Here is a 24,129-nt window from a genome sequence, read left to right as displayed (position 1 = left end):
CAAGATTGATTGCTCAGCCTTTGGATCTTGGGTTGCTTGAGCTTGGACAATGAAGTCAATACATAAAGACCTTGAAGGAGGGCTAGCTTAATTCCAAAGTAAACAATATCTGAGGAGCAATAATTTATACCAAAATATTGTACCTTTTAAACACCTCATTTTGAAACTAAATTCAAGAAGCTTCTTAGATCGATTGTGAGGAAGCTGGTGGAAAAGGAGGTAGGTAGATTTTTCCTTGTTCCCTCTGTGCATACATATGAGATTTGGGACCTGCTGACTCTTGCCAACATGGAGACAACCAACTCATCTCCCATGGTATGTTTCTGATGATGCTCTTCTGGGACAAGCTTCCTGGACCATCACTGTCTCAAACTGCTGATATAGTTCTGGGAATTTCTGGAACTTCCCTAGGGTCCTTATTGTTTAGAACATATGCAAATGGGTTAAACAGCAAAACAAAATGATGTCAAAAAAAATTTAAGCAAAGATAAGTCAAAATGTAGTTACTCCTTGTACATGAAAACCTGATTTTTATATCAAAAAGTTTAATTTGGCTAAAAATAGCATAAGGTTGTTGGGGAACATGGGGCTCAAACCAAGGGATGCAGCACATTTATCAGGAGGTAAGATCCTCTGAGTCTCCTATCCCTCCTAGCAGGCTTTTCCTATAATATTGAGCCTCTCAGAAGAAATTCTGTGGATATCTCCACTAGGGCTATAGCTAGGTGACCAGGTAAGGGAACAAGAGTATAGCCAGTGACACTCTTTTTCCTCCCTTCAACCTGTTAAGGCACATACTCAAATATTCCCTAGCATAGCCCCACCTTGTTGGCAAGTCACAAACACCAACTCTATTACATGGCCTGGTTAAAAACAAGCAGTTTTCTCCATGTCCCTGGTCATGGACTGGGAGTTCAGTCCTGTTGGCATTTGGGCCTATGCCCTGGAAGGAGCTTGGAATTGCCCACATCAGTGTCACTCACTGGCTTCAGATAAAAACTTTCCCCTAATAAATTAAATAGTTGATGTGTTAGCCCTGGAGCTGGGAATTAGCTCCTTGGGGCTGAGAATCATTAGATGAAATACTCCTCCTTCTCTCTGCCCTTGGCTGAGTCACTCTCCATCTGGAGGATGGTGCTGGGCTCGCCTTCTGCAGGTTCGTAGGTGACGTAGCTGCCTTTGTTCTTGTACAGGTAAAAGAAGATCAAGATCACCACCGAGAGCAGGGTGAGGAAGACCACGGTGATAACAACTTGGAAAGGAGAGGGAAAATGGAGATGTTTCAGGATTGAGGACCTCTCAGGGGTTTACTGGGTCACCTGAATTAGATGATTCCCTCACTCCTCCTAAGAGTTCTCTTTTTTAGTTAGTTAATGTCCACTTTCAAATTCACATTCCCCCACCAAGTCCAACTTCCACGGTCCATGGTACCCATGGTATCCAGGATCTCCTATTTCTTAAGGAGGCAAAGTTTTTTTTTGGAGATAGGGCAGTATTAGGGATTGAACCCAGGGACACTATATCACTCAGCTACATTCCCAACCCTTTTTATTTTGAGACAGAGTCTCACTAAGTTATTGGGGGTCTTGTTAAGTTGTTGAGGCTGGCCATGAGACTGCATTCCTCCTGCCTCAGTGTTCTGAGTCAGGTATACCACCTTGCTCAGCAATGACACAATGCTTTTTGTTTTTGACAAAACTGAATGTCCCTCCCAAACCAGTTCCTGATGATTATGATGAAAATGGGAAGGAAGGAAATAAACATGTTATCCCAACAGGAAGGGTGTTTTTAAATCCGTAGCTTCCGGCAGAGTTTCTCTGATCTTTCCCTCCTCTTCACTCACTTAACAAACCATATATATCCTCATTCCTACCCACGTACTTGAGTGTAGTGTCCATATGCACCAATGCCTATTTGTGGTCACCTCCCAGCCTAGCATTTACCAGCAGTGCTTCTGACAGAAGTTTTTTATAGCCGTGTGAGTGCAAGAACCTATATGCCAGAATGAGCCCATTAATGGATCTGGTCCCTGATGTTGTGGTGTTTTTCCTAGTTCTTGGTTCATCCCACCAGATTACAGGCTGCTCTGGAGCAAGAGGGCACTTGATCCCAGCGGTCCTTTGGATTTGGCTCAGAGCCTTTGTTACCTGCAATAAGTGCTGTGCTGGCTTCTTCAGCTTCTGGGGACAGGGCCTCAGTGGCCTGCAGAAGCGGGGTGGTCAGTTCTGGAAAGTTCAGAAAGTGGAAAAGAAAATGGTGTAAATTCTTTTGTTCTAAAGCATATTTGTCCCTCAAATTTCATTACCTCACCTTTTCCCCTATTCAAAAGTTATCATTCAGCTCTTATAGGAAATCTGAATAGAAAAACTTGGAGAACAGAGGAAAAAATAAACTGCTTCCCAAAGACAATGAATCTTTGCTTAGGTCAGTGGTTAAGAGAATGGGCTTTTGAGCCTGACTCACTGGGTTTCAAATGTGAGCTCTGTTCTTTACTAGCTGTATGACCTTGGAAAAATTACTTAACCTCTCTATGCATCAGTCATTTCATATTCAAAAGGCAGGTAATAATACTTTATAGGGTTATTGTGACATAGTAACAGTAAGGATAAGTCATTATTAAGAACGTGTATGTGTGTGTGTGTGTTTTGGCAGTTACTGGAAAATGAACCGGGGGCGCTTTGCAACTGAACTATATCCCCAACCCACCCTACCCCCAACTCAGACAAGGTCTGAGTTGCTCAGGCTGGCCTCAAACTTTCAATTCTCCTGCCTCAGCCTCCCAAGTGGCTAGAATTATAGGCATATGCCAATTTTACATGTTGGCAAGAATACATATTTTTACATCAGTGAAATCAAATGATGAGCATATGTACCTGTATAGCTATTTATATTATAGTATCATAGTATGTACATTCTTTTCAGGGTTCATTTTTTAAAAAAATTTTTTAGTTGTCAATGGACCTTTATTTTATTCATTTATTTATATGTGGTGATGAGACTCGAACTCAGTGCCTCACACATGCTAGGCAAGTGCTCTTTATAATCATTTTTAATTAATAAAATAATGACCCCCACCCTCATTGAAAACCCTTTTCTGTATTTCCAGGATAGGCTGTATACTTTAAAAGGCTCTGAAACAGGCCTCTCCTGTCCTAAAATCTATCCTGCACCCGCTTCTGTAGTGCTCCATTTATCCTTCAGAGCTTGAAAACTCCAGCTAAGTCATTACCAGAATTGGGGCATAATAAAACTGTAGCCTCCAGAAGTCCCTTTAAAATGTTTCCACAGGAAGTCAAGAAGCCCTTCAATTCTTTCTTAATTAGTATTTTAATGTAACGGCTTGAAAAGGTAACAATTAAGTAGAGGTTACTACAGGTTAGAGTTTGTCCAGCAAAGGCACCTGGCTGACCCTGGAATCACCCTGGTGTTCATTAAATAAATAACCACAGCAGCACTCTAGACCATCCACACTTGGCCAGGTGGAGGAAAGCAGACAGGGAGAGCTTCACAGAGCCTACCCTCCACCACACCACAGTTTCCACAGTTCTGAACTACAAAAAGCATAACAAAGGAAATCCCACATTTAAAAAAGCATTTGGTAGAGGGACCTAATGCAGTCTTCCAGCCAGGGGTGACTTCCCAAGGAAGTAATATTTGAACTCAGAGTTGAAGTAGGGGTAGGAGTTCGCTGGATATCAAGGATAGGGCACATTGTAAGCAGAGAGAATAGCCCGGATTAGAGCTCTGAGACTCAAAGGCCAGAATGGCTGGCACAGAGTATGAGCATGTTCCTGCCCAGTGCCTGACACCTTCAGGTTTCCATCCAGGGCAAATGAAATTATGTCAACAATAGTGACTTGTGAGCCTGTGCTAAGAGGAGTCAAGAGTCTTGAGGGTTCTTTTCACACAGGCCAAGGGGGAGCTTCATGAACAGTTCCGGTCCTGTAACAGAGAAAGCAGAGGTAGGCTGCCTAGGGTGCTTCCTCTTCCTCTTCCAAAGGCCAGGCCAAACCCTGGCCAGGACATACCATTAGAAATGGTAGTGTCCTCAGTTACCTTTTGACTTTGATTTGTTCATTCACATCTATTATCCACGGAAACTATACCAACCAACTTTGCAAGGCTATTATGTGGACTAAATGAGAAAACATGTAAGTATCATTATAATAGGTACTACTTAAAGTATCATTTAAGGTAACTATATGCTTAGTGATTAAAAGGAAAAGCTGTTTTGGGCTTGAATCCTGCCCAGCCAATTACAGGATGACCTCAAGGAAGTGTGTGCAAGAATCTATATGACAGAATGAACCCACTAATGGAGTTGGTCCCTGATGTTGTGAACCTCAGAGGTTTCTTCATTTGTGAAATGGGAATGGGGTGGGCAGTTTCTAGGATGGGTCCTGAAGATCCTCACCTCCTAATACTGACACCATGTGTATGGGCTCCTCTAGTGTGTGGGATGGATCCAGTGACTTGCTTCTAATGAATAGACTGTGGCGAAAGTGATGGGATGTCATTTCTGAGACTAGGTTTCATAATCCTGAGTTCTACCAAAAAGAGGTCCTGAAGATTTTCTACTTGGTCATTACCTCAGACTGCCTCCTCTCAACAGGTACTTTCCTCCCTAAAAATCTCCCAGGCCCACACTCCATATTCCCACCATTGATCCAAAAAGGCTGCTTCTAGTTTTGCCTTCCTTAAACATATACAAATTTAAGATACACAAACACTGAGAATGTTAATGTATGTTTGAGGTCTAAATATAAAGATGAGTCATTTCACTTCAATTAATCAACAATATACTCTGCACCTACCATGTGCCAGAGACATTGACATAGAAGCTGAGAATGTACCTGTGATGAGGTCAACCAGAGACTAACCATGGAGCTGAATTTTAGTATGTTTTAGAGAACAGATACAGAAGAATCCCTGGAAAGAGAATCTGAGAGGGAAGGTAATTCCTGTTTGGGAAATTCTGCAAATGAACCCAATTATAAAACTGCCAGTTACTAAGACCCTAATTTGTGCTAGGTACTTTATATACATTATTATTAATTAACACCATCACTTCAAAGTGGGAGTTTCTGTTTGCAGATGTGGACCCTGAGGCCCAAGGAGAGTTAAGAGGCATGACTCATATTCCACATGAAGTAACAGAGATGGACCAAGATCTGAATCTAGGACTACTTATCTCAAAGCCCAAGCAAAATATTCATGCCAAATGCTTCTACTACTGTCCTTTTTTTTCCCAATAGTGAAACGTAACTATAAGGCAACACAAACTTTCCAAAATGTTTAAGGGTTTAAAAGGGATGGATACAGGTGGGCTGGGGATGTAGCTCAGTGGCAGAGCACTTGCGTAGCATGTACAAGGTCCTAGGTTTGATCCTGAGTGCTTCCAGGAAAGAGAGAGTGAGTGAGAAAGAGAGAGTCGGGAGAGGTATGGATACCTATAAGAAAAGCCAGATTACAATCAAATACAGATTTAAAGTGAACTTGATCATAGGTGATTGGTCAGGAGAAGATAATGTGCATACCGGTGTAATGTGGACAGCATGTTCATTCATATACAACTTTCCTAGCTTTAGTTCTTGACCTGAGCAGAGGCAAGCTTTCTCACAACTAGAAAAACCTTTTGTGTGGTGGGGAGGCAGGGGAGAGGTGGTACTGGGGAATCAAACCCAGGGTGTTCTACCACTGAGCTACATTCCAGCTCTTTTATTTTAGAGACAGGGCCTCACACTAAATGTCCATATTGGCCTAAAACTTGTGATCCTTCTGCCTCAGGAGAACATTTTATCAATATAGGAAGACCTTGAGAGAAAAAAAATTCAATAGAATGCCTTCTTTGGATATAGTTGGTTTCCACTTATATTATGCCATCTGTAGAAGCAGTAAGCACAGATGAGGGAAGTGAACAGCAATTTACCTTGAAACTAAAATAATGAGTTAATGAAGAAGACATACCTTCCTCAGATATTTTATTTTTATTTTTAAAATTTTTTTAGTTGTAGATGGACATGATACCTTTTTTTGTTTATTTATGTTTTTATGTGGTGCTGAGGATTGAATCCACTACCTCACACATACTAGGCATGTGCTGTACCACTGAGCTACAACCCCAGCCCTCAGATTTTCATTTTTAATGAAATGGTCAGTACTAGAAGCGAAGTCTCTCTGGAATCTACATCTAGAAGAAAGAAGCACCCAGCCCTGGCTGCGAAGGACTGACTGGGACTCAAGGTTCAAATGCTAGTGGGGACTGAACTCTGCCAATATTTTTACTGGGGTTGTTATATTTGATCAGAGCGCTGGTTGCAATGTTCTGTAAGAATTGTGCTGTGTGCCCCCCTGCTATTTTTTCCTGAAGTCCTTGTTCAATAGTGTAATTTCAGAATGAATCTTTCAAAAAATATACGTAATGTTTTCCAGCAGAAATGCCTACATTAGAGGATGCCAGAGACTTAGAAGAATAGTGTCAGGAAGCTATATGTAGTTCAAAGTTGCAAACAAATTTGAAGGACAATTTCAAAAACATTGTATTTGGAATCAGAACATGGAAAGAGCTAGACTTGATGTTTGGGACTGAAGATGTCAGGTTGGAGGTAGGAGAAAGCAGAATTCCCTCAGCACTTTTTGGCCTCTGTTTCCTATCAAAGAGAATGATTTTTACACTATGGAGCAGTAGGAGCCTTAGGGAATGGAGAAGTGAGATCGAGAAAAAGGAAGCTTCCCATTATTTAAAGTGCCAGGCCAATCTAAAAGGGGTCCAGAGACATGATAGTCAAGGGATCTGACAGCTTGTAAATAGCATCTCTGTTGGTAACATAGGAGCTTCTGAGGAAGAGAAAGGGGCCAGACCTGAAGGACTGAGGATTGAACCCAGAGGTGCTATACCACTGAGCTACATCCTCACCCCTTTTGATTTTAAGACAGGGTCTCATTAAGTTGCCCAGATTGGCCTTAAACTTGTGATTCTCCTGCCTCAGCTTCCCAAGTTGCTGGGAATAAAGGTGTGCACCCTGCACTTGGCTAGAAGGTGGATTCTGTAAATAACTAGTGAGCTTGACGGGCTTCCCCAGCAACATTCTGGAACAAGTTATTAGGGCCTGCTTCAGGGGCCTTGAACTCTGAAGAGCAATCATTAAGGGTAAGTATGGGACCACCAAGAGCAGGCTGGGGCAGGCAAGCTGTGTAGCCTTCTTAGACTGAGATTCTAGGATTGTAGACAGAAATTAAAAAGTTAATTCAATAAGCATTTAATGAGTGTGAACCCTGTGCTAGGAGGCTCTGGGCACAGATCAGTGAATGAACCAGGAAAGAGCTTCTACCATTACTGTTCCTCCAAAAACTAAATAAAAGTATCATAGATCCAGTAATCCCATTTCTGAATATATATACCTAAAAGAAATGAATGGGACTCAATGATATGTATACCAGTGTTCATAGTAGCATTATTTACAATAGTCATAGGTGAGACAATCTAAATGTCCATCTACAAATGAATGGATAAACCAAATGTGTGTGTCTGTGTGTTCACAAACTCTGTGAAATACTATTCAGCCTTAAAAAGGAAGGAAATTCTGACGTTACAACATGGAAGAATCTGGGGGCTGGGTTATGGCTCAGTGGCAGAGCACTCGCCTAGCACATGTGAGGCACTGGGTTTGATTCTCAGCACCACATAAAAATAAATAAATAAAATAAAGGCATTGTGTTCATGTATAACTAAAATTTTTTTTTTTTAAAAAAAAAAAGCATCTGGAAGATATTTTGCTAAGTAAAACAAGCCAGGCACAAAAAGACAAATATCTGATTCTACTTATTCTACTTATCTGATTCTACTTATATTGATTATCTAGAATAATCAAAATGCATAGAGACAGAAAATAGAATGGAGGTTGTCAGAAGCTTGGAGAATATGGAATGAATGTTTAATGGGTGTAGTGTTTCATTTTGAGATGATGAAAAAGTTCTGGAATGGATAATGACAACAGTAAATGTCTGACAATGTGAATGTACATAATGCACAGGGCTGCACACTTAAAAATGGTTAAACTGAGCTAGGCATGATGGCTCAAGCCTGTAATTCCAGCAACTCAGGAGGCTGACACAGAAAGATGGCAAGTTGGAGGCCAGTCTGGGCAACTTTGCAAGACCCTGTTTCAAAATAAAACTGAAAAAAAAAAAAAAAAAACCCAGGGATGGGGGCGGTGCTGGGGACATAGGTCAGTGGTAACGTGCTCTGGTTCAATCCTCAGCACATCCCCCCCTCCAAAAAAAAGATTAAAATGGTAAATTTTATGTTATGTATAATTTTACCACACACAAACAAAAACCCTTCTCTTCATACAATTTGCATTGTTATAGGGAGAAGATGGTAAACAATAAACAAAATGCATAAGTAAAAATAAATACAAGCAGGAAAGGGATAGGGAGTAGGGATGTGGAGTGGGTTACAATTTTAAGTATGGAATCCGGGAAAGCTTTACTGATGAGGCAATTTGGGTAAAGAACTAAAGAAGATGAGGGAGGCAGTCATACAAAGATCTGGGAGAGGAATATTCCTGGCAGAGAAAACAGAAAGTTCAAGTTAAAAATACTTGGGCTGGAGCATGCTGGGCATGTTAAAGGCATAAGATAGAACAAGAGGAAGAGGAGATGAAGTCAAGGAGATAACTGAATGTGGGCCTAGTAGGCCACTAAAAGGACCTCAGTTGTTTTTGGTACCATGGATTGAACTCAGGGGCACTCAGCCACTAAGCCACATACCCAGCCCTATTTTGTATTTTATTTAGAGACAGGGTCTCACAGAGTTGCTTAGAGCCTCACTTTTGCTGAGGCTGGCTTTGAACTCGTGATCCTCCTGATTCAGTCTCCGAGCCACTGGGATTACAGATATGCGCCATCACACCCAGCAGGACCTGAGTTTTATTTTTGTTTTGATACTGAGGATTGAATCCACTTCACCCCTGAGCTACATCCCCAGCCATTTTTATTTTTTATTTTGAGACAGGGTCTCACTAAGTTGCCAAGAGTCTTGCTAAGTTGCTGAGGCAGCCTTGAACTTTTGATCCTCCTGCCTCAGTCTTCTGAGCTGCTGGGATTTCAGGCATGCTACCTTGCATCTGGCAGGGCCTCAGTTCCTCTGTGATGAGAAGCTTTTATAGGTTTCTGAACAGAAACAGATTAAATTTCCATTTTAAAGTAATGCTTTTTAAGCTTTGTTGTTCAAAACAATCTCTTAAGGTTCTTGTTAAAATGCCAACTCTGATTCTGTAGGTCTGGGATGGGGCCTGGAATTCCAAAGACTACTTCTGAAACCCTGAGACCACCATGTTGTGAGGAAGTCCAATTAGTCCAAAGGGGAATAAGAGGTCATGTGAAGGGAAACCAAACACTCATGGCTCAGATGGCATCAACTGTCAGATGTGTGGGGAAGGCCACTTTGGACCTTGTAGCTATGCAACTGAGCACAGGTGAAGTCACCAGAGGTATGTCCAACCAACCCAATGAACTGTCAAAAATCATAAATTGATTTTGATTTGTTGTGTTGTGAGCACTGAAGACAACTTTATACCTTTATACATACTAGACAAGTACTCTAACACTGACCTACACTATCAGGCAAATTATTATTTTAAGCTATCAAGTTTTGGGGTGGTTTGTTAGGCAGCAACACATAACTGAAGCAGAGATTTATTTTTGATTTTTTGTAGTGCTGGGAATAGAACCCAGGGCCTCCCTCATTCATGCCTGAGTCACAGCCCCACCCAGGAATTGATCTTAAAAGATCTCTGTGACTACTGTGTGAACAATAGGTTGTGGAAAGGTGGGGGCAAGGGTAAAAGCAGGTTGTACTCTACAAAACTAAAGGGGGAGACTTTCCAGTTTACACAAAAGCCTTGATTGGACTTAGCAGCAGCCCAGTAAGAAAGTGATGGGGTTCCATTCTATTGTGAAGCAAGGACTTACACATTGGATGTGGGGTAGAATCAAGGATGACACCAATGTTTTGGGCCTGAGTACCTGAAAGGAGGTAAGGCATGCTATTATCCAAGATAAGGAAGCCTGAAGGAGAAACAGACTTGGAAGGGACATGACTGTTTATCAGATACACAAGTGTAGATGTCAGACTAGAATTTTGAGAAGAGATTGGGATAGGAGATTAAAACAAAAAATCCCAACCCATCAGTATACTGAAGACCAATAGGGTGGGTAAGACACAGGCAGGAAGTACACATAAAGAGGGCCAAGGACTAAGCCTAAGGAGACTGAATAGCAGGTAAACAGATCAAGTATGAGGACTGTTCACTGAATTTCACCACACAGAGGTCACAAATGACCTTTGCAAGTGCTGGTGAAGTGCTGAATATAAAACTGTGGTTTAGGGTGGGTTCAAAAAAGAAATGGAAGAAACACTGGAGGCAAAATATAAATAAACTCTTACAAGAAGTTTTTCTGTGAAGGTGAGCAGAGAAATAGGGCTGTGACTAGAGGGGAAAGGGAGTTTGGTTGTTTTGTTTTTAGGATGGGAGAAATGCCAGCATGTTTATGTATGGACAGGAATGACTCATATGAGAGGGAACAATCGGGGGAGAGTGGCTAGAACCATGTCCTTGAAAGAAAGGGACCTCATGCACAAATAGAGGGGTTGAATGCAGACGGGAGCAGAGTGGATCCATTTTAATAGCAGGAAATGCAGAGTAGGTGGTACAGACACAAGTAGGAGGGAGATGGGGGTGGGGCTTTGGCAGTTCTCTTCTGAGAACTTGAATTTGCTCAAGAAAATAGGATGCAATGTCATCTGTTAAAAGTGAGGAGAGGATCAGGCATGGTGGCACATGCCTGTAATTCCAGCTACTCAGGAGGTGAAGGCAGAAGGATTACAAATTTGAGGCCAGCCCGAGCAACTTAGAAAGATCCTGTCTCAAAATAAAAAATAAAAAGGGGTGGGGATATGGCTCAGTAGTAGAGCACCCCTGGTTCAATCCCCAGTATTAGTGAATGAATGAATAAGAATGAGGATAGGGAGGGGGCTTAAGGAGAGACGAAGGTGCTGCATGAGTTGATAGAGGTCCCCAAATGTGATAAAACTGTTTATAATATCCTTGTGAGAAGGGGAAACTAATTTAGTCTGACTTTAAGGACTAAGTAAGTGGGGCAGTAAAACTTGTCTGAATAAAATGATGCCAGTATAGACAGAAGTTCTTCCCCTGAGATTTGACCTTAGTTGTTTTGGATTGGTATTGTTATGCCAAATCACACCTAGGTCAAGTTAAGACCTTCATGTAATCAAAAATCAAATTATTAAGTCAAAAAACAAGAAAGTCCAATATATTAGGGCAATAATAATGATTATAGCATATATATATACACACACACACACACACACACACACACACAATATGGCATATATATATACTGTATATATATCTAGATCTATACATATCTCCAGAGTTTTCGCAAGGTCTTTGGTTTTGGTGTGCACTTCACTGATACCTTCTACCTGGATTTAGCATGCAGGGGTTTAGTGCAGCCCTACTTTGTCCCACTCCTAGACTGCTGAGCTTATTTGCTGTCACAATTTTTAGGTGTCCAGGCAAACCATGTCAGATAAGGAAAGTTTGCAAGAGAAAATTCAGGGAGAGCTAGGCTTGAATTCTGCCTTCTAGTAAGCCAAGGGGTGACTATTCAAGAGGACTAAGTACAGAAAATAGAGGGAAAAGACAGATGTCTCCTGGACAGAGAGAAGAAAAAAACGAACACAGGTTCATGGACTACTGGAGAGAAAATCTGAACACAGAATAAGAGTTGAACCAAGCTGACCTTCAGGACCTCTCTCAGATTTAATTTCAAAAAATTTTATAAATTCAAAGTGTTCTATCAGAGTTCTCTTCAAATTCAATTGTTTTTAAAGACAGAGAGAGAGAGAGAAGAGAGAGAGAGAGAATTTTTTTAAATATTTATTTTTCAGTTTTCGGTGGACACAACATCTTTATTTTATTTTATGTGGTGCTGAGGATCGAACCCAGTGCCCCGCACATGCCAAGCAAGCGTGTTACTGCTTGAGCCACATCCCCAGCCCCCAAATCCAATTTTTGAACTGGTAAAATTTCAGCAAAGTCTACAGTTTAATTATAGACTAATCATATTGTACCAATGTTAATTTCTTGGTTTTCACGAATGTATGTGCATAGAAGATAATGTCGTTAGAGAAAACTGACAGTTTCTATAAATCTAAAATTCTTCAAAAATAAAATATTTAAGGATGAAGCCCAGTGACAGAGCATCTGCCTAGTCTGCATGAGGCCCTGGGTTCAACTTCCAACACTGCCAAGAATAAATAAGAAAATCAAAACTTTGAACCCCTCACACAGTGTCCTGGGAGCTTATGAGCAAGGCCTTCAGGTTTAAGTATCAGAATTACAATCAATATTTATGATCTGCAGTTTATAAAACACACATCATTTTATCTCCACCCCAAGAATGTGCAGATGAGCAAGCTGAATCATGTAGCCATGGATTGCTCAGCAGTTAGCTGAGTGGTGTTTCAAGCCTCTCTCCTCAGTCCACAGCACACTACCAACTCTCCAAGTTCTCTTCTTTGTCTTCAGTTGGGCATTTTATTTACACATCCATTGGATAGTGTTCTCTGTGTTTTGTGGCAGAATGGAAAGGGTGTTCACTGTGGCACTTTTTGCAAGAGTGACACATTTCTGAATGTCTGTCAGTAGAGAAATGCTGAAATAATTACAGGCCATCCATTCTGGAAACACCATACAATTGTTAAAGAGAATGTGATAGGGGCTGGGCTGTGGCTCAGTGGCAGAGCACTTGCCTAGAATGTGTGAGTCACTGGGTTCAATTCTCAGCACCACAAAGAAAGAAAGAAAGGAAGGAAGGAAGGTCCACTGACAACTAAAAAAAAAAAAAGAGAGAGAGAATGTGTTAGGGTTGGGCATAGTGACATGGGCACCTGTAGTCCCAGTTACTTGGGAGGCTAAGGCAGGAGGATCACTTGAGCCCAGGAGTTTAAGACTAGCCTGGGAAATATATCAAAACCTTGTCCTGGGGTTGGACTGTAGCTCAGTGGCAGAGCTCTTGTCTAGCATGTATGAAGCACTGGGTTTGATCCTTAGTATCACATAAAAGTAAACAAATAAAATAAAGGCATTATGTTCATCTACAACTGCAAAAAACAAAACAAAACAAAAAAACCCTGCCCCCCTCCCAGTCCCTCCATAAAAAAGAATGTGGTAGGTCTACAACATTACCAGGACAGAGTATGCATACTGCTTGACAAAAAAGCAAATTGCCACATAATATGCATAATATGAATAAATCTTTGTAAAAAAAAAAAAAGAAAATTTAAAAAAACATCTTTATAAACACGCACACCCATGTCTGTATGTACACAGGAAAGGAAAGGTCTAGAAGGCTTTCACTAAGGGGCTTTTTTTTTTTGGTACTGGGGCTTGAACCCATGGGTGCTTTACCTCAATCCTTTTTATTTCTTATTTTGGGGCAGGGTCTCACTACGTTGCTAATTGGCTTACCAAATTACTGAGGCTGGCCTTGAACTTGCAATCCTCTGGCTTCAGCTTCCTGAGTCTCTGGGATTACAGGTGTGCATCACCACACCCAGCCAACATGTATTAATTTTTAAATGAAAAAAATAGACAACAACAACAAAGTAAACTCAGTTCAGGAAGCCTGGCATGAAAAGGGAAGCAACATGCTTGGGTGAGCTCAGTGGCCAAGCGCTGGCTTAGCATGTGCAAGGCCCTGGGTTCCATCTCCAGCACCTAAAAAAAGGGATTTGGGGGCGCTGGGGTTGTGGCTCAGTGGTAGAGCGCTTGCCTAGCATGCGTGAGGCCCTGGATTCAATCCTCAGCATCACATAAAAATAAATAAATAAAATAAAAGTATTAAAAAAAGGGAGGGGGAATGGATTAAAACCTTCCCCCCATTATCTTCTGTTCCTTTCCAGTTTTTTCTTGTCAACTTGTCCAAACAAAGAAATAATAATGCTATTCTCTACCTTCCCTTCTTAGGTTTGGGAAGACTGCAGGACCATTTTTTTTTAATATTTATTTTTTAGTTGTAGTTGGACACGATACCTTATTTTATTTATTTTTATGTGGTGCTGAGGATCGAACCCAGGGCGTCGCATGTGCTAGGCAAAAATTTTACCACTGAACCACAACCCCAGCCCCCCCAGGACCATTTTTATTATAGGTGGGAGGCCAGGGCAGAGGACCACAACAAGATTAAAGGCTCCACCCAAGTCCCAACCAACAGCAAATGACCTTTAAGATCTATTCTGTTCATTCAGTCTTCTTGTTGACACAGATACTGGCTGGTTTCTTTGTGGTCCTTGTTCCGAGGTGGAACTAAAGCTCTTATCACCGAGGCATCAGATCTGTTGCCTCCTGAGGCTGCCAACCTACTTATTTGCTCTAGACCTGCCCAGCAAAAAAGGCGACTCCCCCAGTTCTCCTTACCGTGGGAATCCACCCTGGAATTTTGTCCCTTCTCCTTCCTTCTCTTTCATGTGTGCTGAGTGGACAGTGGGGTGGAGTGAGACCTTGGGAGCAGTAGACCATGACGGAAAGAACACAGGCTTGGAGTGAGACAGATTTGGCATAAAATCCTGCCTGTCATGATTAACTGTACCATATTGGGAAATTCTCTCTCTCTCTCTCTCTTTGGTGGTGCTAGGGATTGAACCCAGGGCCTTGTGCATGTGAGGCAAGCACTCTACCAACTGAGCTAGATCCCCAGCCCGGGAAATTCTCTTAATCACTGAAAATTTCTTAACTTTCTTGAACCTTGGCTTTTGCTTCAGTAAAATGAGAATAAAACCTGCCTCACAGGTTGTGACAAGGAATATGCACAATGAAAAATGCCTGTAATCCCAGTGATTTGGAAGGCTGAGACAGGAGGATTACAAATTGGAGTCCAGACTCAGCAACTTAGTAAGGCCCTGTCTCAAAATAAATTAAAAATAAAAGGCTGAGGTGTAGTTCAGTGATAAAGTACCCTTAGGTTCAATTCAAGAAAGAAAAGAAGGGAAGAAGGGAGGAAAGAAGGAAGGAGAAAAATGCTAAGTATCTTAAAATCGTGAGGGTGACCTGGGAGGTAGCTAATATGATTATTAGGTGGCAAGAGATGGGCTTTCCCTGGTGGGGTGGGCAGAGCCCACCAAGGCAAAGTTCCATTTGTCCTGTTTCTAACAGGGCTGACTTCTGCACTGGGCAAGGTGCCTAGGGTGCACAGCACTTCTGTGGGCCCATGAAAATGCTTTTTAATGATTTTAATTTTAATTTCCTTTAAAATGAGTAGAAACAACAAATTTTAGGTTAAATAATATTAATGTTGCTATATTGATTATTAACTATAGATAGATAATATTATTATATCTTCCTTATGCCAATGCAGTTATAAAATACGATTTTTAACTTTTTTTTAAATGAAGAAGCACACAAAGGCAAATGTGCCAAGGGCCCAGAAAGGTTATAAATCAGTCTTACTTTCCACCCCTGAAGGATATCTCCTTTAGGATATCTCTACAGTTTGGGCAGAGGGATGTGGAGGAGGCATTGGCAGGAAGGGTGGAGTGGAAAGCTGGACCCTTGATCTCATCCTTCAAAGAATAAGCTGTCTTCCTGTCCGTGATTGCTATTCTTCTTCTTCTTTTTAATACCTTTATTTATTTATGTGGTGCTAAGAATCAAACCCAGTGCCTTACACATGCTAGGCAAGTGCTCTACTATTGAGCCACCACCCCAGCCCCTGTGATTGCTATTCTTTTCTCCATTTCTGTTCCTGAACTTACATTTGCTTGGACCCTGTGGGTAGGTATTGATATGTCCTAAAATATCACTCATTGGGTCAAGAATGTAAATATCAACAAAACAACAATATAACAACTCAATTAAAAGATGGGTAAAGACTTGAACAGACACTTTCCCAAAGATATCCAGATGGCCAATAAGTACACAAAAAGATGCTCAGCATCACTAATTATTAGGGAAGTGTGAATCAAAACCACAGTGAGATACTACTTTACACCCAGTATGACTACTCCAAAAACCCTAGAAAATAATAAGTGTTGATAAGATATGAAGAAATTGGAACCTTTGTACATTGCTGGTACGAATGTCAAATGGAATAGCCACAAGGAAAAATGGCATGGTGGTTCTTAAAAAAAAAATTAAACATAGAATTACCACATAATACTGCAATTTCACTTCCAGTTATATATCCAAAAGAACTGAAATCAGAGACTTAGACAGATATTTGAATACCCATGTTCAAAGCGGCATTATTCACAATAGCCAAAAGGTAGAAGCAACCCAAGGGTCCAACAGATAAATGGATAAACCAAATGTAGCATATACATATGATGGACTATTACTCAGATTTAAAAAGGAAGGAAATTCTGACAGATGCTACAACATGGATGAAGCTTTAAGGCATTATGCCAAGTGAAATAAGCCAGACGTAAAAGGGCTAAAATTATATTACTCTATTTATATAAGGTACACAGAAGAGTCAAATTCATAGAAATAGAAAGTAGAATGGTGGTTGCCAGGGGTCAGGGGAGGAGAGAATGGGGAGTCAATGTTTAAACCGGGATGGAGTTTCATTTGGGAAGATGAATGGATGGTGGTGATGGTGGCACAACAATGTTTATACTTAATACCACTAAAGATACACACAAAAATGGTTAAATGTTAACACTTGTAGTATTTATATTTTATCATATATTTTTGAAAAGGAAGAAAGAAAAAAATGTAAATGGTTCCCCTTTGCTCAGCTCTTAACCAGCCATGCCAACTGCCCAAGTATCACCTCTTTTCCCCAATGGGCAGTTCATTCTGGAAGTCCCCTGTCCTCTCCTGCTGAACACCCTTCTGGATAAGCTGCAGTCTCTATAGCTTCACACATGGCACTACCATCATCTAAATGATGTATTTAGATGCATCCCTTTTTGCCTGAACAAACAATCACATCCTGCCAAAGATGCTCAGATCCCTTTCTCACTGAGGGGTCTCAGTGGATTGAGCTAGACTTTTGCTCATTTTTTCCTTTTTCTTAGCCTTCTCACCAGACAACTACAAGTCTGAACTGTATTCATCACCATTCATAGGAGACACTGTCTTGGACTTCCCTGGGGGTTATCATTTGCCCATTTTCATATCAATAAACAGGAATGTTGGTTCTAATGACAAATGAGTCTGCATATGAAAATGAAGGAATATAGGCCAAGCAGTTCTTCCTCTCTCACCCTGTCTAGCAAAAAGCAATCAATAGCCAGGTGCAATGGTTCACGCCTGTAATCCCAGTGGCTTGGGAGACTCAGCAAGGCGCTAAGCAACTCAGTGAGACCCTGTCTCTAAATAAATACAAAATAGGGCTGGGGATGTGGCTCAGTGGTTGAGTGCCCCTGAGTTCCATCCCCGGTACCAAAAAAAAAAAAAAAAAACCAGAAACGTAAATATCTCATAGTTTGTTTGACCCAGCCTGATTATAAAACGGAAGCTGGGAATCCATTTTCAGTGTCATGAGGTAGATCTCTGCCAGAGCATACTTCCAGGGAACAATGGGTTTTTTTTTTTTTTTTTTTTTTTTTTTTTAATTTTTATTGTTGGTTGTTCAAAACATTACATAGTTCTTGATATATCATATTTCACACTTTGATTCAAGTGGGTTATGAACTCCCATTTTTACCCCGTATACAGATTGCAGAATCACATCAGTTACACATCCATTGATTTACATATTACCATACTAGTGTCTGTTGTATTCTGCTGCCTTTCCTATCCTCTACTATCCCCAACAATGGGGTCTGTGTAAGTGGAGTGGAATTAGAAGATAGAATCCCTTTCCAGGGAAAGGTGGGTTTCTAACTAGTACTCAATGTTACTAGAGCTTTCTAGATACTAGGCATTGTTCTAGGTGTTTTATATGGACTATCTCATTTAACTGGACAAAGAGTCTCATAAAATTTTCCTTATTTTACAAACCAGGAAACTGGAACTTAAAGGTTAGCTATACTATCTTTTGCCTCCCTATGTTTGAAAGGTTCCTTTTCCATGTTTAATTATGGGGGTTGCTGCCACACTCTTTGCCACACCTATGAATGATTAGAGGGGTGAATGTAAAGCTGCTCCTTTAGGCTTATAAAGAACTTCATAAAGTCAAGGTTATAAAGCTTTAAGTAGTAGGGCCAGAACTCTCCTGGTCCAGGAGACTTCAGAATAAAACTGCCCTAAGGGGCACACTCTGTAGCCTCCTGCTTTCCAGGACGTTTTCTTGTGTGAGGCAAGCAGGGAGGGCTGAGGCCTCTGAGAATTCCAGGCCTAGTCTAAGGGTAGGAGAGGTAGAACAATTCTCTTGCTACTGGGTTAGGCAAGGCCTTCACCTACCTCCAGGAGAAGGCGTAGTCGGGAGGTCAGTCATTGCTGCCAAGGGTTAAGTACCTTGCAGGAGAGGCAGATCTGTAGGAAGAAGGAAAAAGTCAGTAATGAGGTGGGTGGGCCTGGAGATTCCTTTGGTGCCAGGTTTTCTGGAGTCCCTTCCCCACTTCCTTTTTCCCTTACAGCTCGCTTGTCTTCAACCCTTCTCTTTGGGTCTCTCTGAGTATCTCCTCAGGCTCCAGGTAACAATCTCTCTCCAAGAGCAGATCCGGGGTCCCCCGTATCTGGGGTGTGCCACCTTTGCGACCCGTTCACAGGGCCCCCAACTTTTACCTAAGAAACCTCTTAAGAGCCGAAAAAGTTAGGCAAAATGTTGCAAATGCCAAAGCGCGACTACAGGTACCTGGACTGCTACAGCCTGGAGTTTGGGCGGAGCCAACCACTAGGTGTCAGAAGAGGGCCGACAGGGTCAGGCCCCGCGGGGTGGGGGCAGGGGGACCATCAGACACCAAGACGGGATGCAGGGGGCCCCCAGATGCCTTCCGGCCGGTCTCAAACCCCAGCTTCTCCGTGCTTGGTCCGCTTCCCCACAGTCCTGCCTTCGTTGTCCAGTGCGCCGTCCGCGCACAGCCCACCGAACCCACTGGCGCGCCCTTGCGGAACCCCAACCTGTGACTCCCTCATCCAGGGACCCCCCTCAAACTCCGCGGACGTCGAGGGTCATGCGTGGACCGTGAGGGTTGGGTGTTCGCCCCGGAGGGCCGCCGCTCCCCACCCCGCAGCCCTCCTGAGTTACCGACACTCGGAAGGGCTCCGCGAGCAGAAGGGCGCCGGTGCGCGCCGGGCGGCGGGGCCGTGCGTCCCGGGACGCCGAGCTCGGGCCGCTCTCGGTTTCAGTTCCTGCCGCGGCCGAGGTGACTGCCGATTGAGTGTGGGCGACCGCGCTCGCCTAGCCCTCCCGCCTCCCCAGGTCCCCTCCTCCGCGTGCTCACCTTACCAGTCCGACAGGCTGCCGGGCAGGGCCCGACGCCGCTCCGCGGGTCCTTTTGAACTCGACGGGGGCGGGAACCGCAGAGATTCGCGGCGGCTCGGAGAGGCCGAGCGAGAGGGACGGGCGGAGGACCCCGCGCGGGAGGAAGCCGAGGACAGACGCGCAGAGTTAGCGGCGGAGGCCAGCCAGAGTGGGGGTGGGGGCCAGGCCGCCTGGGTGGGACAGGAAAAGAGGACAGAAACCGCCCTCTGCAGGTTCCCTCTGCCCGCAGGACCGCCTCTGCTCCCTGGGGAGGAAAGGCTGCCTTCCCTTCTCCAATTGTCACTGTGCTCCCCGTCCGGAGCCGCTTCCTCTCTCGCCCAGAGAGGCTCCAGAGCAGATGGGATCTGAACCCCCTGCTAACTGAGGTCCGTCGGGTCTCCCCGGGGTTGACGTAATTTGAATTTTCAGCAAGTGTGGAAAATTACATATACCTGGTTTGCGTATCATTTATGCAAATTGTCTGGTGTCCCGAAACTTGGACTGTAAGCTAACTTAGGAGGCACACACGCGGGTGGTGAGACATTGCAAATGAGGTAGGCACAGAAACGAGGCCTCACCCAGATCTTCCTTGTTCAACAATCAACCGAGGCAGTGTAGTGTGGAGGGTAAGAGTGTCGTGGACTTTGGATTCAAACAGACCCAGTTCCGCTGCTTGCTAGCTGTGTGACTCTGGACAAGTTAACACCTCCAAATTCTGTTTCCTAGCAGAATTTAGGAGATTTGAAAGTGATCATTGCCTATAAAGCCATTACACAGCCACAGTTCTAGCACATGGTAAGCACCTTAATATAAATGTTAACTAGCACCATACTTTAGCTCCCTTTTGACTCACTTCTTTGTGGCAGGAAATGTTCCCACATTAATCAGAGTACCCCAATGAGTAAGAGGATGTAATAGTATACAACACAGGCTGTAGAATTGGCTCTGCTGTGTAATTTTGGACAAGTTGCTTCTGTTTCATTTCTTTTTCCCGGGGGAATACCTGTCTCACCATAGCATTACTGTGGGGATAGAATAAGTTAATTCATACAAAGCATTAGAGCCTTACCTGGCACCTAGTAAGTGCTTAATAAACATTAGCTATTGTTATCCTGGCCATCCACTTAGAGTTGGACTTCTTGTAGTTATTCTGCCTTCCATCCCAGTGATATAGACTATTGTGCTTATTCCTTATTCCTTTAAGTTCTACAGATTTGAGAATCAATATTTATATAGATGATTAGAAAGACAGGTGCCATCAGGTTGTGGGTATTCATCTGGTGAATAAAGACTGAAAGTCTGAGAAAAAGGCATGAAGTGAGAAAAAAAATAGTAAAACAAGAGTAATTGTTTTCATTCATAAGTGTTAGTTGATTTAAAAAAAACAGGAGCAAAAAGAAGAAAAGGGGAAACAAGAAAAAGTTGACGAAATTCACTTCATATTTTTTAAAGGTAAGGCAGTATCAGCTAGGAAGAAGTTCATGTGTAGGAAATGGTCAATTCAACCAAGAAAGGCAACAATGTGGCATGTAGGCAAGATGTACATTAGTTAATAAAAAGAAGTTCACCGTAGCTACCTCAGATAAGAAAATATCCAAGAGAAAAGGAAATTCAAACCCTAAGGGCTACATTCCAAAGGAAGACAATTGCTTGCATTTATTTTGGCTAACCAGTTGACCATGAATTGTAGGAAATGTTGGGATCTTTCTTGTATCTGGGTTTGTCTCTCCTACAGCATTCTCTGTTAGCAAGTGGCCCAACTGACTCCTACTGATTTTCTGTCACTTTCACAATTTTATTGATGGTTGCTAATGATCTCTCATACGTAGGGTTTTTTTTTTCCTCTTTAAAATATAACCTTAAAAGTTTTGCTCATACATGATTTTTTATTGCAGGCACATAATTCATTTTAAAAGTGTAAACATGCAGAAAAATAAGACCCCATATGCACCCAATTTGTTGTATTAAAAAAAATTATAGGGCTGGGGTTATGGCTCAGCGATAGAGTGCTCACCTAGCACTTGTGGGGCACTGGGTTTGATCCTCAGCACCACATAAAAATAAAAGGCATTGTTTTGTGTCCTTCTACACCTAAAAAATAAATGTTAAAAAAATAAGTAAATAAAATAAAGGTATGGTATCCAACCATAATGAAAAAAGATTTTTAAAAAAATTTGTAAGCGGTATTATGCTCTTTGATATATCCTATTAAGCTGGAATATGGCATATTTCTAGGGTTCTCTGTATGACCTAGCCTATCAATATTTTCCTTTAGATTGCTAGAGGGCAGGGACTGGATGGTGAACCTGCAAGTAATTCTATATTAAGATGCTTACAGTGGGGCTGTGGATGTGGCTCAAGCGGTAGCGCGCTCGCCTGGCATGCGTGCGGCCCGGGTTCGATCCTCAGCACCACATACAAACAAAGATGTTGTGTCTGCCGAAAACTAAAAAATAAAATATTAAAATTCTCTCTCTCTCTCTCTCTCTCTCTCTCTCCCCTCTCTTTAAAAAAAAAAAAAAAAAAAAAAAAAAGATGCTTACAGTGGCTGATGAATGAAGTCTCATGTGGTGGTGAGTTTCCAATGCTCTCTGAGGATTAAATATTAAGCCTGAGAAGCTACAGCAGCTATCCTTTTATCAACAGATTTCCAGAGACCTCAGAACGGAGGACAAGAAGACACTCATCTCCACCTAGTGTTTTTTTTTTTTTGAGAGAGAATTTTTTAATATTTTTTAGTTTTTAGTTTTCAGCAGACACAACATCTTTGCTTGTATGTGGTGCTGAGGATCGAACCCGGGCCGCACGCATGCCTGGAGAGCGCACTACCGCTTGAGCCACATCCCCAGCCCACCACCTAGTTTTTATTTCATGTATTTGTTTATTTATTTATTTATGGTAATGGGGATTGAACCCAGGGGTGCCTAGCCACTGAGCCACATCCCCAGTCCTTTTTAGTATTTTAGAAGTAGGGTGTTGCTGAGTTGTATGGGGCCTCACTAAATTGCTGAGGCTGGCTCTGAACTCTCAATCCTCCTGCCTCAGCCTCCTGAGCCGTTGGGATTACAGGAGTGTGCTGTTGTGCCTGGCTCCACCTAATTTTTATACTCATCTCCACCTAATTTTATTGGCTTTCAGCCCATCTTGTGCTGCTGCCAGGATGGCAGTATTCTAAGCTGCAGCCTTTCCCCTGGACAACGTTAACATTTTGTAAATCAAGGGAAATCATTTGGTACCCAACCAAACTGTTCACCTTACAAGCAGACTGGCTATTTCCCTGCCTCCTAAGAGCCTTCAATAGGGTTGTTTTCAAATGAAGTACCAATCTCAGAATTTAGTGAAAATTTCCACTTCATTTGCACCTCTCTTGTAGCAGTTACTGCTTCTTTCCCCCACTGGGCAGTAAATCAGTCCCTAGAAGTCTGCTTTGGTACATTCCCCAAAGAAGATCCATTTCCTGGGGAGATGAGGACCAGCAAAGCCCTGGAGACAAAAGACTTGAGTTGGATTTTGCCAGATGAACCTGTGAGGGGCTTGCACAGGGAGAATCCTGTATTCGTAGCTTTCCCTCTACCCTTCCAATATCCCTGTGTGTCACTCCCAGCAGTGATTCTGAATCCCAAGGGAGGGGCTGTTTTCTAGTAGGCAGTAGGGCTTTTACATTTTTTTTTTTTTTTTTTTGGGCTTTTACATTTTTAAAAACCCTCCTCTCCACAGGGCCATACAACCTCTTCCCATTTACTGCTGTACATGGCAGAAATCCTTTGAATGGTTACTCTTTTTAAAGAATACAATATCAGATTTTAGAAAAATGACTACTCAGGGTTTTGATTCACTTAGGCTCATGGAGATGTGGTTCAGGGTTCTTCCTAGACTCACCATCATGGGTGTGAGTTTGCTTGTCTGGGAGTGGCCACTGCATACATCCACAAGTTCCCAGAAAGGGGCAAGGAAAAGGGGCTGCTTGTTACCCAGATCAGTGAAATCTGAAGGAAAGAGATAGGCACATCTCTGGAGTTAATTGTTGCTCAAAGCGTTTGGAAGCTTTTTCCTGACTAATGAAAAATAACTCAGTTACGGTCATCTACACTTGCTAGAAAGCTATGCAGCATATTATGTAGTATGCAGTCAGTATGTTATGTAATGCTTGATAAAAATAAAGTGGAAAAATTACTCCTAAATAGAAACATGTATTACCAGCTCCCTTACAGTCACATCTACTGGAAAATTCTACAAGTATTTCAAACTGCAATTCTTTTTTTTTATATATTTATTTAGTTGTAGATGGACATAATACCTTTATTTATTTATTTTTATGTGGTGCTGAGGATAGAACCCAGTGTCTCACTTATGCTAGGCAAGTGCTCTACCACTAAGCCACAACCCCAACCCTCAAATTCCAATTCTCTTTAGGGCACACATAGGTTTTTTTGTTTGTTTTTTTTTTTTTTGGTACCAAGGATTGAACCCAGGGGCACTTAACCACTGAGCCACATCCCCAGACACCTTTTTATATTTTATTTAGAGATAGGGTCTCCCTGAGTTATTTAAGACCACTAAATTGCTGGGACTGAATCCATGATCCTCCTGTCTCAACCTCCCAAGCCACTGCACCCAGCAATGGTTTGTTTTTATAGCTTATTCAATGCATAATTGATACATAATAAATTGCACAAAGAATACACAATT

At 42.2% G+C, this 24,129-nt stretch overlaps 2 protein-coding genes across 8 annotated transcripts in view; both read right to left on the bottom strand.

The window, feature by feature from the left end:
• Pou6f1 (POU class 6 homeobox 1) overlaps positions 1–2,222 on the bottom strand; it is a 50,956-nt gene extending 48,734 nt beyond the window's left edge. For all 3 annotated transcript variants that reach the window (XM_027949989.2, XM_027949991.2, XM_027949990.2), the window contains exon 1: positions 2,148–2,222. The gene's annotated coding sequence lies outside the window, so the exon portion shown is untranslated. The remainder of the gene's footprint in view (positions 1–2,147) is intronic.
• Smagp (small cell adhesion glycoprotein) lies at positions 526–20,175 on the bottom strand. 5 transcript variants are annotated; one of them, XM_027949733.3, is made up of 4 exons: positions 19,426–20,175; positions 18,438–18,509; positions 2,148–2,225; positions 526–1,252 (listed from the first exon to the last, which is right to left on the bottom strand). In XM_027949733.3, exons 2-4 carry the CDS (start codon positions 18,469–18,471, stop codon positions 1,074–1,076), a joined length of 291 nt encoding a protein of 96 aa, XP_027805534.1. In that variant the 5' UTR covers positions 18,472–18,509; positions 19,426–20,175; the 3' UTR covers positions 526–1,073. The 5 variants fall into 5 exon arrangements, with proteins under 5 accessions (XP_027805534.1, XP_027805532.1, XP_027805536.1 ...); XM_027949731.3 differs by having other exon boundaries at positions 19,421–20,173; XM_027949735.3 differs by lacking the exon at positions 19,426–20,175 and adding an exon at positions 19,225–19,248.
• Between the last annotated feature and the right edge of the window lie 3,954 nt (positions 20,176–24,129).

This window comes from Marmota flaviventris, chromosome 3, assembly GCF_047511675.1.
Source record: "Marmota flaviventris isolate mMarFla1 chromosome 3, mMarFla1.hap1, whole genome shotgun sequence".
NCBI lineage: Eukaryota > Metazoa > Chordata > Mammalia > Rodentia > Sciuridae > Marmota > Marmota flaviventris.
This window is presented reverse-complemented; position numbering and strand designations above follow the sequence as displayed.